The following is an 18,935-nucleotide window of genomic DNA, read 5'->3' as shown; positions in this document are numbered from 1 at the left end:
TGAAGAGGAGTAGCTAGAGTGTCATATTATCCATAACATTAATGAGAAAAAAATATCTTACACAAGCATTAAAGAGAAATAAATATCTCGCACACATCATTAATGAGGGATAAATAACAAATTCTTTTGAAAACTTTTATACACCTAGAGGTGTAGAGACATGAGTACCTTTGACCTTAACATATTATGTTAAGGGTTACGAGAAAAAATAAACATATTCTTATGACCCAATATGAGGCCTAGAAAAATCATCAGCTCTACATCCATCTAGGATCAACGCGTAACCGAGTCCAGGGATGTTGAGTTTACTAGTTTTCCATACCCCTATATACTTGAGTTCAACGCATAGTTGAACCTAATGATGTTAAAGGTGTACAGAAATGAGCACCTTTGACCTTGACATATTATATAAAGAGTTACGAGAAAAAATAAATAGATTCTTGTGACCCGATATGAGGCCTAGAAAAATCATCAGCTCTATATTCATCTAGGATTGACGTCTAGCCAAGTTTATGGATGTTGAGTCTGCTAGCTTTCCAAACCCCTATATACTTGGACTTAATGTATAACTGAACCCAATGATGTTAAATCTAACAACTTGCCAAACCCATATGTATTTGAGTTCAATAATATTGGGTCATCGCCCTATCTTTGGCCTTTTTGAAACATGGATTTTAGTAAAAAAATAACATGTATAAAAGACATTGATCCATCAGTAACCCCCAAGTCTTTGTGTATTTAATACATAGATTTTGAAAGGTTATCAAGTTTAATGAAAGTCTTTTTACCTAAGTTGTCTATCCCATTAATGAGAGATTTTTTACCTTTCCCATGACATTTATCTTTACAAAGCATGTGGGATTATCTATGACCACGTGTCTCATCTTTATTTGAAGGAGATGATCAGGTGGCTTATTTTAATTAAAAGAAGGTGTCCTTTAGAAAACAAAATGGTATCGTGCATTCAATGCAACTATTGAATAGACTTCTGGAGATCTAAGATGATATGAAAGGTCATTCATCCAAAAGTGGGGGCGAAAAGTTGTTTTCTTTATAACCATAATCATTCTTGCTTCTATTTTTTTTTTACTTTCACTTTCTATAATTTTTGAAAATTAGCTTTGTTGAAAAACTCCAAGCCACTTTTGTTTTATTATAGGAAAAAACTGTCATTCTAGGTATTTTCTACTAAAACCTTATTTTTTTCTTCTTTTTTTAGATTAACGTGGGTGTCCGGGCCAGCTTGCGCGCACTTCTTTACTTTAAAAAGAAAAGGAGTTAGATTTATCCTTTAAAACATGAATATTGTTACCTAAAAAGAGAAATTTAGGTTTCAACCTAAAACCAAAGGAAAAGACAGGGGACTTGAGTCCATTATACTGAACCCCAAAACTAGAGGGGGTAGAACCCCACCATCAATCTCCAATAAAGGGAAAGTAGTTCTCCCTATAAAATTTCTTCCCCCATTGCTATTAGAGAACCTTAGGGGAGAGAAGGGCTACCTTAGGCCCCCGATGATGATGCCCCTATCACTGTAAAGGTGAAAGACATAAAATTTGTTAAAGATTGGCAAACAAGAGAATACAGAGTTCAAATATCTATTGAGAGTAAGCGTATTAGTCAACTAACCTTAAGCCCTGCCTATGGTCATTTTAAAATTGTAGCTTTTTTTTGCATCTATGCATTAGGGTACATTTTCCTTATCTAAGGATTTATAAAAGAAATTTTTATATACTCCAATTGGGTCTAGGCTAGTTGCACCCTAACAGGGAGATAATCTTATCTGTCTTCAATAAGTTTTTTTAGGTCATGCAAAAAGTTTTGTTGTATAGGTATAACACTTATATTGAGAAAAATATTAAGGCAATTCTCTAAACAATTTGTATGGGTCTTACATCTATAATAAAAAAAATTTATACAAGGTCCAAAAACCTTTAGAAAATTATTGAAAACTTTATATAGGTCCAATGTCTATACTTTGAAAAATATTTATCAAATTTTGGAAAGAATCAAGTTTTGAAATTTGCCTAATATTAGTAGGATTTGCCCTCTACTTGGAGCTGAGAAAAGATATGGGTTGTAAGTATATTCTTATATTCCTAGAAGATCATTGAGATGTTTTTAGGATCACATGGAGATTTTTACTATATTTTTTAAATGAAGTAAAATCCTTTAGGGTTGTCGAGGTCTTGTCAATCCTATCCTTGAAGAGTGTGCAATAACACTAGGAAGATTATGTCAATCATTTCCCAAGGTAAACTATGCAATTGTATTGGGGAGATATAGTTGATCCCTTTCAAGGTACTAGAGAGATTGAGTAAGCCTATGGGTTGTTGCCCTATAAAGATTATGTCAATTTTTTTTGTTGAAGTAGTGTTTATCCTATCTTTGAAGAATTATGCAATTGCACTCGGAAGACAAATCCCTTCTAGGGTAAATTATGCAATTGCATTAGGAAGACTAAGTTAATTCATTCCAAAGTAAATAGTGCAATTGAATTAGAAAGATTGAGTTCATCCCATCCTTAGAAAGTTGTGGATTGTTTTTCTAGGGAGATTGTGTTAATTCTCATTGTTGAGGCAATGTCTATTTCATCCTTAGAGAATTTCACAATCACACTAGGAACACCATGTCAATCCCTTCTAAGATAAATTGTGCAATCATACTAGGAAGACTAAGTTAATCCATTTCAAGGTAAATTATACAATCGCACTAGGAAGGTTAAGTCTATCCCATCATTGGAAGGTTGTGGGGTCATTTCCCTTAAGCATCACTTGGAGAAAATAAACATCGTTACTTTAAACAATTTAATCTATATATAAGAAACCTACATTCTTAGTCATTAACTATGGTGCATTTATTACCCTTTAAGATATAATCAACTCCATGGCTTGGGCATCTAGTTTCTACTGAGATTGTGGTTTGAGTTCTATATGTGATGAGAGAATAGAGTTTCTCTAGTAAATGTCTTTTAGGTAGTTGGCTCACTTTTCCTTAGATAATTTTCAAAGAGACTTCACAGGTTTTATGATTTGAACCAACTCTTTATTCTTACTTGTAGAAAGTTTTTAAACTCTCAAGGTTTTAATGATATTCATGAAGTCAACAAAAATATATTGCTCGAATTTTCTTATCTCTCTGAGTCCTCGAGCAAAATAAGAGAAATCACTTTCTAGCTTAAGCAATAAAATGTTGCATAACCTTTTGATTCCTTTGTAAACAATGCACATCTAGTATTTATGGTAGATCATGCCTCTTAAATTAATTTATAACATTCTTAATCATTAAAATAGTCTCTCATGTTGATAAAATTTATTGGTATCATCAACAAAATCATAAGAATAAACATCATCCTCCTAGTTGAGTAATGTTATAGGCATGCAGAGCTTCTCTTTGCTAGTATATTGGTGCTGAAAAGTGATATAAATTTTACATAGAGGCCTCTAAAAAACATGATAAAGGTTGGTTCCCAGTTGTTATATTGGGCTTATCAACCTGATAATTTCCTTGATGGACTAGCACCACCTCAATGAGGAGTTGGACTTGATTAAAAAGTTGTGGATGCTTTAATAGAATAGTTGTGCCAGCAGTCACAAGGAAGTCCGTGACACATCTCATTCCATGTGTGTCTTGATTATCTACCATTAATAGCGATAAAGGATGCCAAAACCAATTTACGAAGAACAATTGATGGTTTTTGTTGTTACTTATTTTTAAACCCCACGTGCTGGAGACAGTGTATATCTTTTTTGAACTGAGTGTAGGAGTTTAGCTCATGTTTGTTGGAAGATTGACAAAAGCAGAGAAAGAAATATTTAAAAAAAAAAAACTGTTTGAGTTGTTTTCTGCTCTCTTTATCCTTCTCCTTTGCTACCAAAAACGTCAGGTTTTTTTAGGCTGATAAGGAGTCTTTATATAAATCCCTTAGAATTTGCACTAAAAAAATTGGTTTTTGCTATTGTTGTAATTTCTTGTTTCAACTTAGGCTCAGATTCTAACTTGGTTTCGTATGATATCTGACCATCCTAGCTATATTCTGTCACTCATAACATGTTGAAAAATTAACCTACACCTTTACTAGGTCTTAGGGATTATTATTTTTAGGGCAGACTCTCAGTCAAATTTGGATGCTTGACAATATCAGATCAAGAACCTTTTTGACCAACTAGATTACTACCAAATTCTATTATTTAAAATAATTTTATGTTACTTTGAATCTTTCATCAAAGTTGTAGTCCTAGACGTGTAGATAATTTTAGGCTTTTAAATCACTTGATTTTGTTATTAGAAGCTCAAGATATTCCTATTTGAATATTTAGTGTGAAAGCAGGGATTCCTGTAGCGAGAAGGATTTTTGCCCAAGTTTGCAGGGACACAATTTCAAGATGTTTAAAGTTTAAAGACCAATTACAGGCCAATTTGAAGCTTTTTTTTTAAAACCAAGGACCAAATGGAATAAGGAAGTTGATTGAATATGATATTAGAAAGAAATTTTACTGGATGAAGAAATTGAAGAATAGAGATTCGATCAGAAAAGGAAAATAGAGGAGCTGATTATGTTTTGGTCTTATTTTTATGATGTCGTACTACCTTTTATTTTGACACAAACTACACAGCCCCTTCATGAAGATATAATTAACATAACACTGTCCATTGTCATTTTGAGAACAACCCTTCCCCTCGTCTAATTTCTTTCCTGCACAAACCTTCCCGGTTAAGTTCTTTAGTTTTTTTCTCTGCAAATTCATATTGTTTTCCTTTATCATAAAACCTAATTTTTGGAGCTGTAAACCATGTTTTTATTACCTCATTTCAAAGGAAACAGGTGGTGCCTCATGATCCCAACTATGGGAAGAAAAAAAGGAGTCACACCATCCTTTAACTTGAAAAGAAATCGTTGTTGATCATAGAATCAGAATCAAATATTCTTGTTTTCTATTTTTTTGCTCACCCGAGATTACAACCTAGAATTAATATAATAATTTTTTTCCTAAATAGAGCTACATGTTAGGCTATATAAGCCTATTCTGCTGAGGGAAAAAATGAGAAAAGAAAAGGGAGTAAATAGGACAAAAAAGAGAAAGGCAAAGGCAAGGCAGAGAAAACCATAAAAATAACACTGTCAAAAGCAAGGAAAACACAGAGGCAAAGGCGACACAACACTCCTTCATTGCCATCATCTTTGTCATCTCCAGAAAAAGCATCAGCAGAAGGAGAGAAAACGAACAGAGACCAAAACCAACGTGCCGTCACTTTCATTGTCCCTGGAAGTAGCAACCATTGGTTAAGTGCAAAAGCTTCAGCGCCTATCATCTTTATCTGTCTCAGTGTCAGCTTTCAAGAAAAGGAAAGCAGAACAAAGAAGAAGAGAAAGAGAAAAGAAAAAAACAGGGAGAAGAAAAGAGAAAGAGGCAAGCAACACAGGAGAACGCTAGACGAATGTAGACAACGAAGGACTAAATAAAGGTATCGCCAGCGGACCAGGTAAGTTGTTTTTTATTTCCAGCTTTTGCATGCATTCTTAGTTACATTTGCTACTGTTCAAGTGAAATTTAATTCACTTGAACAGTAACCAAGCAAGGTATATGTATTTAATTTTTTTTTTATGTTTTTTATGTTGTAAAAAATATCAATCTTGTATTTAGAATACTTTGTTTTCAACGTAATATGACAAATATACATATAGATAAAAAAAAAAATCATGCATACGACCAATACCCTAACATGTGTTAAACGCTCTTTTTTATACAAAAATATTGAAGTTTCAAAAATATATTTTCGCATGGATTTCTTAAATACAACAAAAATTATTTTCTTATATTTCTGAATTTTATAATATGTTTGTAAGACTCCAAAGGGTGTTGGCTAATATTCTAAAAAAATAAAAAAAAATCTTATTTTGGGAGGAATTCATCTATTATTTACTGTTAATATTTGGATAAAAAAATCTCAAAAGGATGAATATCCAAAATATTTAATGGGAATAACTTGTTATTATTCACTGTTAATATTTGGATAAAAAAACCCTATGTGGTAAATATCCAAAATAATTTTATAGGGATAATAAGTTATCTTGAAAGAAGTCTTGATTATAATTTAGGACATTTCAATTTTTTACTTCATGGTTTACGAGCTATAAGAGTATAAATCACTAAGGCAAAAATAGGCTTTTAAAGTACCATAGATTTCTAAATTTTTGTTCCTCCTCCTTGCAATTTATGAGTCACAAACTCTTGAAATACTAAAGGAAAAATGAGTTGTTAAAGTACATGGAATCTCCTTAGATTTTTATCTAATAAATTTAGTATGAATCAAACCTAAAAAAAATCATGGGATTAAAAAATAGTAACATCATATCAATTATAAAGCAAATCAAATACCAAGCAACTTATCTTAGGTAGGGCATATTAAGGGTGCTAATACCTTTCATTTATGTAATCAGTCCCTTTCCCTAGAATCTCTGAAAGACCAGTTAGGATTCCTAGTGATCAAAATAATGGGTGACAACTTTCTTATCCACAAATCAAAACAAAAGACCCTAAAATCAATCAAGGGTCGCTGCGACGCCACGTTCTGCTCGAGAGGGTGTGACAGTTTTTTTATCAATTTCCACAAACAACATCATTGACGATGTCCTAAAACACCAAGTATCTTAAGGGCAAGACTTATATCTTAGATAATCAATTAATCTCTTGGTTCTAACAAGTTGATTCATTCTTCTTGACCATAATGACTAATAATCGATACATGTAAAAGATCATTTTTGGTGGATTTTGAGACTATCAGATGCTTAAGCATGTATTTTTTTTAGAAAAAATGTAATAATATTTCAGGAAGAAACTTTGAAAATAAATATGTTGTACAAAATAAAGATTGTGAACCTTTTTTTATTGAAGGATTCATAGGATTTTTATAAGATATGAGTCTTATTTGTTTTTATGAAAATGAGGGGTTGGAGTGTCATCTTGTCCTGATAGCATTAATGAGAAAAAATATCTTTAAAACATACATTAAAGAGGGATAAATATCACCTATATATCATTAATGAGAAACAAATATCCTTTACATATTATTAATTAGGGATAAATAGCAAGTTTTTTTGAAGAATTTTACACACCTAGAAGGGTGTAAAGATATGAGTACCCTTGAAGATAATATTTTATGTTAAAGGTTACAAGAAAAAACAAACAAAGTGTTGTGACCAATATAGGGATTAAAAATATCATCAATTTTATATCCATCTAGGCATGACACATGGGGATTATGGATTTTAGATCTGAAGGCTTGTTAGATTCTTATATACTTGGGCTCAGTGCATAGTCGAGCCCAGAAATAGAGTCCAGAGATATTAGATAATACCAACCTTTGACCCTTTCTAAACATGGATTTTAAGCAAAAATAACATGTATAAAACACACTAATGAATCAAGTGATAATTGCAACTTTTTTAATTTACTAGGTAAAGAAATGAATATGATAAACATTATTTGCTTAAGCTAATATAAATGACGAACAAGGGCGGCTAGGTATCTGTAATTAGGGAGGAAACATGCTAAATTTTTGACAAGGTGCTCATAATTAAACTTAGAACTAGGAAGTAAAGTACATAAATTAAACACATCGAATATGTATTTGATCACAAATCTTATTAGTTGCCAACAATTTCCATGTTCACGTACAAAGAAGGAGGTGGCGTGTGAACTGAGCTCTGTACAAAGATCACATCACAGAGACTCAGTTCAAAGTGAACATGATAGAAAATAATACAGATGATTCAGGGTTACAAACTGAACCCAGCAATTACAACTTACAATCATCCCTCATATTCTTTGCTGGTTGTTACAAACTTAGAGCATGTTACTTCCCAAAAAAGATTGATTAATTCAGAGGGAAACACCAGGTAAAACAAAACAGCAGTACAGGTTACGGTAATTAAGGCTTCCATCAACAGGCAAACAAACATCCTTTGATAGTCATAATAAAGGATTGAGAGACGTGTCCCCCCATATTATAATTAATCTCCTAATCAGCTCCATTGATCTTCATTTATAATCGATGAACCAGTTGGTTGGTGAAAGGGAAGAGTGCAGCAGTAAAAATTAACCGATCTCCTGTGGTCTGTGCCCCGAGAAACCCGATATGGATTGCTTTCCAATCAGGTAAAAAAAAGAGGGAACTGTTGCACTTACAAGGAGACAGTTCTGTGTAGCTTGAGAAAACGGATATGCAACCACACCCTTACCCCATAAAACCAAATCGTACTGGACTAGATATATTGAGCTCTTATTGTGCATGATGTAAGAGGTTAATTTATACGAGGGCAAGGAAAGAAATCAAGAAATATACGTCACAGCTATAGCTAGAGTAGTAGTATATACTATAGCTAGACGGCTAATCATCACCCTGAATATACCAGCAAAGAAGCATGGTGGCGCAACGGCGTAGGATGTAGATACGAGCACGTTGCTCCTTAACCAAGGCCGCACACTTGTTGGTGAAGCCATGCCCCTTAGATCTCCTTGTAGCAGGGGCCTTCTTGGCTCCAGTACTGCACTTGTTGTATACTTGGAACTTAATCTCACCCATATCTAGTAGATTTTGTGTAAGCTATGAGAGGTGTCCCCAAAAAAAGCTCGCTAAGAGCTTGGAGATGTCTGGAAGAGGGGTAAGGGGATGTATATATACAAAACACAATAACCTAAAGAGATGAGAAGCCAATTAAGAAAAGCTGACTGTACTTTGAAGGAAAGCCACAGGAGGAGTGAACATGGTCAGGTTCGAAAACTGAGGGATTTGCATGGGATGACGTGCATAGTAATTAGTAGATGCTATTCTTTTTCCTTCTGTGTAGATGTTAGACAGCAGGGAGAGTGAACGTGGGGCTTGAGCGTTTAATATCAATGGTGCGTGCAAAATAATGTTTTTAACTCCTAGCATTACTATCAAGAACCTTGTATTGTTGTGTTATTAGCTGGGATTAGTCAATAGATTAAGCATAAATGTTAGCTTGGAGAAATGTCAAAGGGGTGCATGAAAGGTGGAGGTCTGTTCGATGAAGACAAGACATAGGATTAGGCTTCTGGGAACATGGCCCCGGCAATCTGACCTCAATTTTGAGGTAGAGAGTTGGTTTTGTTGGATTCTCTAACTCTACCAATATGGTTCACAGTCCCAACACACTAGCGATTGTTGTTATTCTTCAACAAAAGAAAAACTACGGATTCTTGAAGTATCTGTCTTTCAAAACACAATTTTTGTTTTTTTAAACCCACTTTTTTTTAAAAAAATTGTTTTTATTAAGGAAAGCAAAGCTAACAATCATGTCAAAATTCTTGGAAAACCAATTATTTTGATTTTGAAAAGGTTTGACAACCGGTTCTTAGTTTCTCACCTTTTTTATTTTTTTTTCTTTGTCAGAAAACAGAAAAAGCAATTGAAATCAAATCTGATTCTTATGTGCCCGATAGATCATAGAGATTTGGTTTTTAATGGTTATAACTCTCCAAATGTTTTGTTTGATCAGGTAGGTCAACCCAGACAACTGCACTCCTTAGATATGGTTGTTAATATGCGATGTGTAACATAATTTCATTAATACACGCAAAAATTTTATATTCTATAGGTTTTTTTAATGAATCAAATCCAATTCTTACCGTCTACAATTTGTTTTTGTTGTTTTGTAGTGGAGAAGGGACTTGGCCTTTGTTACGTAACTCAAAGCCCAGGCTACTTTGTTTATTTATTTTTAGTTTTTTTTTGTTACTACTTTACCTTTGCCTTATGATTTTGTATCAAAAAAATTATAGGAGTGTTGTCTCAAAACAAAAATAATGTTAATATAAAAAAAAATAAAAAACTCACACACACAAACAACTATAAACTCTCTTTAATTACTAAATTGTTTTTATTACTAAATTAAATGGTAATATGGTATTTTCAAACATTTTTAATATGGCGGGAATTGAGCTATATTATTTATATAAATAATAATATTTTTTTCTTTTTAATACTAGAATTTGGTGGTTTTTCTTTCTTTTCTCTTAACTAAAAACTAAAAAAAAATTATATAAAAATTAAATTAAAAAAATATTAAGTTACTGAAATTATATAATTTATGTAATTTTTAAAATTTGAAAATTAAAATTTATTTTTTCTAAAAAAATTTGTATGCCTTTCGGTCTTTTTTATTCTAATTTTATCATTCACTAAGAAATTAACAATAATTAGTCTTTAATTAAAATGAAATCATATAAAATACAACTTAGATAACCAAAATAAATTCTTAAAAACTACACAGTGTCGTCCACAATAAATTATAGAAGGATGCACAATACCGAGTCCATAATAAAATTCCCACGCGTTTTAGATTAGAAGTAATTTTGGTAGCATTTATCATTTAACTCGAAGCCTGCTGGCCCCTCCGACAAAAAAAAAAAAAAAAACTAATTATTTCTGGTTTGATAAACTAGCAGATAGCATTCTTCAGTAATACTCCATTAACCCGATATTGCTGCTTGTATTATTTATTTATTTATTTATTTGCAACTTAGTCCAATCCATTAGTTATCAATGGTAAGTTATTTGATTATCTTTATTTTTAGTCTATTTTTCCAATCTCACTGATGAAGTAATATTTAACAGTGCAGTAATAATTATTTTTTAAAATATTTTTTATTTAAAAATATATTAAAATAATATTTTTTTATTTTTTAAAAATTATTTTTAATATCAACACATCAAAATAATTTAAAAATATAAAAAATTTAAATTTAAACTATTTTTTTATATACAAAACACGGTTTACATCTTATTTGGGTGTATAAATCTAATAAAATATAAAAGCTTTGTGAACGTCAAAGGCATAATTGAAAAGAAGTTAGAATTTAGATGCTAAATATTGACAATATAGGTTGCAATTCTGACTTCCTTCCCAGTTAATCATTAAATGTTTACAATATTGATAATTACAGCTACAAAGACGACAAATAGCTACTTAAGAATTTAATTAAATTAAATTTATAGTAACAAAGAGAAGATGGACTAAATTTAACAGTGGCCTTCCATGAATATATATATATATATATATATATATATATATAGGGATTTTTGTTCCTTGAGATAAAATAAATGACTTCAGTCTTTTTATTATGAAAATAAAATTTATGAGTTATAAATATTTTTTGAAGTATTAAAGTAAGAGGTTTAATATTTTACATTTAAAAACATGTTTATTTTCAATATAAAAACAATTTTATTCTTAAAATTAAATATTTTCTAGCATATTTATTTTTTTCTAATAAAATGATTAAATTTATTCTTTAAAGATCTTTAAATCCTTTTTTAAAAAAAAAATTGCAGGATTTCAGAAGCACTTATCAAGAAAAAGATTTTTTTAATTTAAAAAAATAGTTATTTAAATAAACATTTGATAATTCAATCACCAAAATTTTTTATTACTAATCTTATGGGATTTCAAAACATAATCAAGTCTGTCCGCTATAAATGGCTTAGCCTCTAAGTTAGAGCATAATTAATCAAAATGCAATGTATGTACGTGGATGAGTGACTTCGAAGATGTCAGCTTCTTCGGCCGTAAATTACTTCTTACGATAGAAAGGCCCCGTACTAGTATGCTTGCTTTTGTAGCTCGAGAGCAAAAAAGTCTCGATAGTATAGGGCTCGTGATTAATTTAATTAATAATCCATTTATATCTTTTTTTCACAGTCTGTTTGGCAATTCAAATACTCTCTTTCAATAATAGGGTGTTTGAAAATGTTATTATGATTATTTTTAAAAGTATTTTTTATTTAAATAAATTTAAATAATATTTTTTTAATTTTTAAAAATTATTTTTAATATCAACGTATTAAAATAATTAAAAAAATTAATTTTAAATAAAAAATAAAAAAAATTAAATTTTTATAAAAAAAATTAAAATACAAAAATAAACAAAACATTAACTATAACTGGACATTCTTGCAATTAATATAACTTAAAGAGTGACATTATTTTAATTTTGATGATAGCTTAACTAGATAGAATTTCAATTTTTTTTTAATAATTACAAGTTTGAATTATTTTAAAATTATTAAAAATTTATATAATTATTAATTTTAAATTTTATAAAATTAATTAAAATACATATAAGTTAGTCGAACACCAACATTAATAATAATAAAAAAGGTGACACTATTTATTTTGTATTGAAAACTGAAAACCATGTGCAAGATATTCAATAGAGTTTTTGCAGCAATACCAGCAACCAAACCACAGAGAAATGCCAATCACTGGCTTCTGCGACGCCCATTTTCTCGTGCAGATTGCAAAGTGGTAAGAACCATGGCACCAACCATCCTTTTATCCAAGTCAACTTGCAGCCATTTAGGAAGTGGAAAATGAATTAGTGAAGTAAATAAATAGTGAAATGGAAGTGCAAAGAAGCTTACCTTAAATTACAAAAATCATCTAAAAACTCATTCCATGAAAAGAAAAATGAAGAAACCTCTCCATCTCCTTCAAGAGTGGCAATGCTTTTAATAGCCTGTGGCAAGGCTTAGGGCATGACGTTGGGCGACATCAACGAAAGGGCCTTCAACAGCCTGGCTGGTGAGCGGGATCGCATTAGAAACCTCTGATTCATAATTGAAATCAACCATGATAAATCTGCTGGAGTTTGAAGATGATCAAATGAAGAAAAACGAAATGCGAAGATGGTGATAATTAGCTTGATTTTGTAGATTAATGTTTGGGTTGGAGAAATGGTAGAAGTGGATTTGGGATTTGTGGAGATAACAGATTGGAGCTTTTCTTGTTCAAAAGATCCGAATTAATACGCCGGGATGACAAAAATGCAACGCACTGATTGGGAATACGGCCCGGTATTTCACAAAAAAGAACAAAAATTCTTAAAATTAATTTTATTTTTTATATTTTTAAATTATTTTAATGTATTGTTATCAAAAATAAATTTTAAAAAATAAAATAAATAATAAATTTTCTAATAAAAATTACTTTAAAAACGTTACTAAACACTCTCTTTAGAGCCAATTATATGTCAAAGATAGCCGATTCATTAAAAAGATTTTTCTTGGGTATTGGATCTGGCTGCCGATCACATCCAGCAGTAATTTTTTACTAAATACATAAAAGATAATGACTCTCATGATGCTACAATACTGGTTACAATATAAACGCTATATGTTTACCATATAATTTATGATATAATAAATCTATATTCACAGTAAATACAATGTTTTTTTTCATTTTTTTAAAAGTATAGTATAATATTAAACGATGATGCTAAATTAACATCCTCGCTCCAGATCGAAATACCATAATTAATCACCTAAACAAAACCACGGGTCTATGACTTTTGATCTGGATGTGTTTTATAGAATCAAGAAAATGATAACCTAGAAAATTCACGGAAGAAGAAAAGACTGAACTCCTTCATTAATATTCGGAGTGTTGCGGTCGCAGGTCTTACCCAGCTAGCTCTTTCTTAGTTTTGCCGGTCAGTTTGGAAATGGTGAGGCAACCAATGCAAACAGCGAGAGACGAGATGTGACCAGTGTTTTAAGACCCGGCCCGGCCCGGCGGGTTGACCCGGGACCCGGTCGACCCGGGACCCGGTCGACCCGGATCTATGGGCGGGCCGGGTCTAAGCAAAAAACAGGCTGGGAATTGGCCTGGTCAGACCCGGTCGACCCGGAGGGTCGACCTGGGACCCGGAAGGCCTGGCCAAACCCGGCTGAGACCCGGGTTTATTTTTTTATATATATCCTTATGCCTGAAACGACGTCGTTTTGAGCTTTTATAATTAAAAAGCCAAAATGACAAGAGCAAAGAGACGAACGCATTGCAGAGCAACAAAACTGCAGAAGTGAAAAGAAGACCTAATTAATTTCAAGAAATCGTTAAACCCATTTCACTCCGTCACAAAGAAGAGCAGATGAGCAGAAGACTCTTGAATCCTTGATCGCCGTTTCAATTCAGAGCATAAGGTTAGATGAGTTTTTACTTGTTTCTTTCTTCTTTCGGCTTTCGCTATCCTCTATTTCATCTTCTTCTCTCATTGAACTTGCAGGAGAGTATAACAGTAGCATCAATTCTTCCTTTTGTTGACCCATCTGTTCTTCCCTCTGTTCACCCATCAGTTCTTCCCTCTGTTCACCCATCAATTCTTCCTACCGATTCTTCTCACAGGTATGTATCTCATTTTCTCTGTTTTTCTATTTTTCTGCAATTTCAAATGGTAACATATATGTTCGTTTGCTCTGAATATTGTTGTGAATAATGTTGTGAAATGTGAATATTCCGTTTGTTAATTTTTGTAGCTGTGAATATTTTGCAAGTAGCTATGAATATTGTTGTTAATTTTTGGTCATCCCCGTTCGTTTACTTCTGCTTAAATTGATATTGGTTATCCTGTCCCTGTTCGTTTGCTTCTACTTCTGTTGATGCTGAAATTGAATTACAATTTAAGACTATTCCATGTTAATCTGTATAGTGAAAAAGAACTAGCACTCTTATTTTTTCTTTTATCCGTGTTGGCCATTTTAGTTTTTGTAATGTTGATATATCAATTTTATGGATAGTGTTGGCCATTTCAGTTTTCTATGATGTTGATATAATATATTAGTTACAATTGAACTGCAATTATGAGAATTTGGATGGGTTGGCCGTTTACTGTTATTTAGATTAGTTATTTCAGTTTTCAATTTTCCTGTTTGTTTACTTTTGTTTAAATTGATATAATGAAATCAAAATTTTGTTATAGAAATGAATTGAAACTTTAATTATGGTAGTAATCTTATAAATTATGCCAGATCCTTAAAATGTCTTCACATGATAGTAGTACTCCAAGTAGTGATCCTTCAACGGCCCAATCATCTCAACCTTCAATTTCCATGTCAAGTGGTGGTAGAGGAAGAACAGATTTGGTATGGGGTCATTGTAGAGAAGCTCCTGAACTTAGTGTTGGTTGTAAAAAAACTAAATTAGTATGTTTATATTGTGCTAAAGTATTTGCGGGTGGTGGCATTAATCGATTTAAGCAACATTTAGCTGGAGCTAAAGGAGAAGTTGAACAATGTCGCAAATGTCCTCCTGATGTTCGACATCAAATGCTTTTGAACCTTAAAGGAAATGTTGAAACAAAAAAAAAAAGAGTTAGAGAAATGCAAGCAGATTTCAATCCATTTAATGCACAACAAAGGGAGCATGAAGAGATGATGATTAGACAATTAGAAGATGATGATGGTGATGGTGATGGTGATGATGAGGATGAGGATGAGGATGTCAATACTAAAAAACATATGTTACCACCAAAGGTTGCAAAAAAGAAAAAGATTCAAAGCACCAACACTATAAAACAATCAACTACAAGTTATGAAAAGCAGAAGAAATCTGCAACATTAGGGACATATTTCATGCCGAGAACAACTCCTGGTGCTCAAAAGTCTCTTCAGAATTGTTGGCAAAGGAAAGAAGCAGTTGAACGGTGTGATCTTGCTTTAGCGAAATGGATGTTTGATGCATGTGTGCCATTTAATGCTGTTAATTCTGTGTATTATCAGCATGCCATAGATGCTGTAACAGCCATGGGTCCTGATTATAAAGGACGAAACTTGCATGCTATCCGTGGATATTACTTGGCAAAAACGGTTGATGAAGTAAAGATTTATGTTGAGAGTTATCGAGAGATTTGGAAGAAGACTGGTTGCACATTAATGGCTGATGGATGGATAGATCAAAAGAGGAGGACTTTAATTAACTTCTTAGTATATTGTCCTAAAGGAATAGTTTTTTTGAAAACCGTAGATGTATCAGATGTCTCAAAGACTGCTAGATTGTTGTATCAGTTGTTTAGAGAGGTTGTTTTGTATGTTGGGGTAGAAAACATTGTGCATATGGTGACTGATAATGCTGCAAATTATGTTGTTGTTGGCAGGTTATTGATGGAAGAATTTCCTTCAATATTTTGGTTCCTTGTGTTGCTCATTGCATCAACCTCATACTCCAGGACATTGGTAAATTGCAGTCAGTTTGTTGTGTTGTTGAGCATGCTTCTGGTATCACAAAGTACATTTATAATCATTGTTATCCATTGTATTTGATGAGGAAGTTCACTGGAGGAAAAGAAATACTTCGTCCAGCTCCTACTCGTTTTGCCACCAATTTCATTGCATTGCAAAGCATTTTAGCTCATAAAGATGAGTTGAGAGCTATGGTGACATCTAGGGAATGGGTCTCATCTGCTTATGCTAAAGATATCAAAGGAAAAAAGTTTGTTGAGAGTGTGCTGGACTCTTTGTTTTGGGAAGAATGTGCAATAATTGTGCGAATGAGTGAACCTTTAGTTCGAGTTCTGCGATTGGTTGATGGTGATGATAGACCTTCGATGGGATATTTGTATGATGCTATTCATCATGCAAAAGAAGAAATGATGAGGAGATTTCAAAAGAGAAAGCCTAGAGTGAAACCTTTCATAGACATTATCAATATTCGGTGGGATGGACAATTTTATAGAAATCTTTATGCAGCGGCATTTTGGTTGAATCCTCGATTTCAATATGATGCAAATATAATGGATAAACATATGAGCACCATTTCTGGACTTCTAGATGTTCTTGAGAAGTATGCACATGGAAATCTACCATTGCAAAGTAAGATTACAAGTGAGATGAAGTTTTTTAGGAATGCTGAATATGACTTTGGTCGAGTGTTCGCAATAAATAATCGCATCCTTATGCCTCCAGGTATATAATTTTTATATTTAAAAATATTTTTTGACATAGTCTTACACTTTTACTAAATTTTTTTTTTTGTGTAGATGAATGGTGGATGACATATGGAACCAGCGCTCCAAATCTACAACAATTGACTATACGAGTGTTAAGTCAAACTTGTAGTTCTTCAGGATGTGAGAGAAATTGGAGTATGTTTGAACATATTCATTCCAAGAAGAGAAATAGATTGGAGCACCAAAGGCTTAATGACCTTGTTTACGTCCACTGCAATCTAAGATTGAAACAAAAGTATTTTTCTTTTCTCTAATTCCTTAAATATTATTTTAACTTGTTTAGTAGAATTATTAATACTTATATTGTGTTTACTTTCACTTTTAATATATAGGAATTATTGGAAAGGATGAAATTATGATCCAATTAATGTTGAGACAATTTTTGACATTGAAAATTGGGTAGTTGAAGATGACCCATCAATCTTGACAACAGAAGAAGTAGAGAGTTTTCACCAAGCTCTTTCAACTATGACCATACAAGATACTTTAGATGATGGTAATTAATGATTGATTATTTAGTGATAAATATTATTTAAAATAAAGTATTATTTAACACATAATATTTATTTGTTAATTATGTTTAGAATGTAGATGTCATAAATGTTAATGAGATTGAAGATGATTGTGATGATAAAGTTTCAAAGGAGCATGCTGATGATTTATTAGGTGTTGACGAGATTGGCTCATTTCCATCAACATTTGATCCGAATTTTGCTCCCATGGACACGGAAGAACTTAATGTGTTCATTCAACAAAAGTGAATGCGTTGTTGATTTAGAATTTATATTGTTGGATGTTTTGTTTAAAATATTTTAGAATTTATATTTGGTTTGTGTTTTGGATATTAAATTAAACTTATGTTGCTAGTTTAAAATTTAAATTTGATTTATGTAAGTGTTGCATTGTAAATTTGTAATTAGTAGGTGTTTTATACAAGTTTTTTTTTTTGGGGTTGACCCGGGTCAACCCATTTGACCTATGACCTGATCACTGGACCGGGTCGGGTTTTAAAACTATGGATGTGACAATTAAAACTTCCCTCCTTTGGATGCTTGTCGCAGGTACTTGAGGGATCTTGTTTATACTGAATTACTCGATCATTGTGTTCTTGTGTTGTGTATTCGATGAATAAATATAGTCCTCTCTCTCTCTCTCTCTCTCTCTCTCTCTCTCTCTCTCTCTCTCTATAGCCCTCTCTCTCTCTCTCTCTCTCTCTCTCTCTCTCTCTCTCTCTCTCTTAGTTATTTTACATTGAATTTTTATAATTTTTTTTTATTTTATCCATTAATATTTAATTAGATTCAAATTATTTTTTATATTTTAAAATTTTTTTATATAAATAAATAACTAAAATATTATTAAACTTAATAAAGTCTATAACAAATATAACAAGTTAATCCTGAATCACCTGAATCAATTCAATATATTATTATCTTATTGTTTTAAAAAAAAAAACTTTATCTTAAATTTTTTTTAAGTTAAACTATATTTTTTTAATCATTTAATTTTTTTTATTTATTGATTTTTTTTAAAACAACTAAATCGATTAAATCATATTAAAAAAACCATCATATTATTTAATTTAAAACTTATGTTAGATAATGAGCCAGGTTAAGAGTTTTCAAATTCAACCTACTAGACCAAGTTTCATGACAATATCACGCAATTAAAATATTATTTTTTTATATTTAATTTTTTTTCCATTTAATTTTTTTGTCCAATCTTAGCACAAGAAATAACCTAGTTGTAACTGGATACATGTGTGTATTTATCAGGACTGTATTCGTAAATCTTGATATCATAGAACTTTAATGTTTTCTAATGTTCTTTATCACAATCTTTAGATTTACTAACGGAATTTTTTATTAGTATTTATACTATTATTTTATTGATAATTAATTTATTAATAAAATCACTGATGAAAATTTTTTGTCAATGAATCTTTTTTTGGTAATTTTTTTTCTATCAGTAAATCTGTTAGTAATAAAAAAAATATTATTACTGATGGATTTATTGATGAAAAATACATGTAAAAAAATATTGACTTCATTCCGTTGGTATTTCCTTCGAAAAAATACCATATGTAATTTCATCGATAATTATTTAAAAATATCTAACAAAATCTACTTT

At 31.5% G+C, this 18,935-nt stretch overlaps 2 protein-coding genes across 2 annotated transcripts; one reads left to right on the top strand and one right to left on the bottom strand.

Moving 5' to 3' along the window:
• Nucleotides 1-7,783: 7,783 nt before the first annotated feature.
• LOC105142627 (uncharacterized) lies at nucleotides 7,784-9,134 on the bottom strand. Its single transcript, XM_011050346.1, has one exon. The coding sequence runs from the start codon at nucleotides 8,584-8,586 to the stop codon at nucleotides 8,392-8,394; it is 195 nt and encodes a 64-aa protein (XP_011048648.1). The 5' UTR covers nucleotides 8,587-9,134; the 3' UTR covers nucleotides 7,784-8,391.
• A 6,298-nt stretch (nucleotides 9,135-15,432) lies between these two features.
• Nucleotides 15,433-17,566, top strand: LOC105142630 (uncharacterized). The gene is made up of 4 exons (XM_011050348.1): nucleotides 15,433-15,876; nucleotides 15,954-16,761; nucleotides 17,209-17,301; nucleotides 17,397-17,566. The coding sequence occupies exons 1-4, from the start codon at nucleotides 15,433-15,435 to the stop codon at nucleotides 17,564-17,566; spliced, it is 1,515 nt and encodes a 504-aa protein (XP_011048650.1).
• The last annotated feature ends 1,369 nt before the right edge of the window (nucleotides 17,567-18,935 follow it).

Source organism: Populus euphratica, unplaced genomic scaffold, assembly GCF_000495115.2.
Source record: "Populus euphratica unplaced genomic scaffold, PopEup_1.0 scaffold209.1, whole genome shotgun sequence".
Lineage (NCBI taxonomy): Eukaryota > Viridiplantae > Streptophyta > Magnoliopsida > Malpighiales > Salicaceae > Populus > Populus euphratica.
The sequence above is the reverse complement of the archived record's forward strand: the minus strand, read 5'-3'. Positions and strand labels throughout refer to the sequence as shown.

What these genes read in the sequence shown, in the direction of transcription:
- LOC105142630 (XM_011050348.1), top strand. Translation starts at nt 15,433, where the DNA reads ATGCCGAGAACAACTCCTGGTGCTCAAAAGTCTCTTCAGAATTGTTGG. An exon ending in TGTATCAGTTGTTTAGAGAG is followed by an intron (nt 15,877 to 15,953) that starts GTTGTTTTGTAT and finishes TGTTGTTGGCAG; the next exon opens with GTTATTGATGGAAGAATTTC. An exon ending in ACAAGATACTTTAGATGATG is followed by an intron (nt 17,302 to 17,396) that starts GTAATTAATGAT and finishes TTTAGAATGTAG; the next exon opens with ATGTCATAAATGTTAATGAG.
- LOC105142627 (XM_011050346.1), bottom strand. Translation starts at nt 8,586, where the DNA reads ATGGGTGAGATTAAGTTCCAAGTATACAACAAGTGCAGTACTGGAGCC.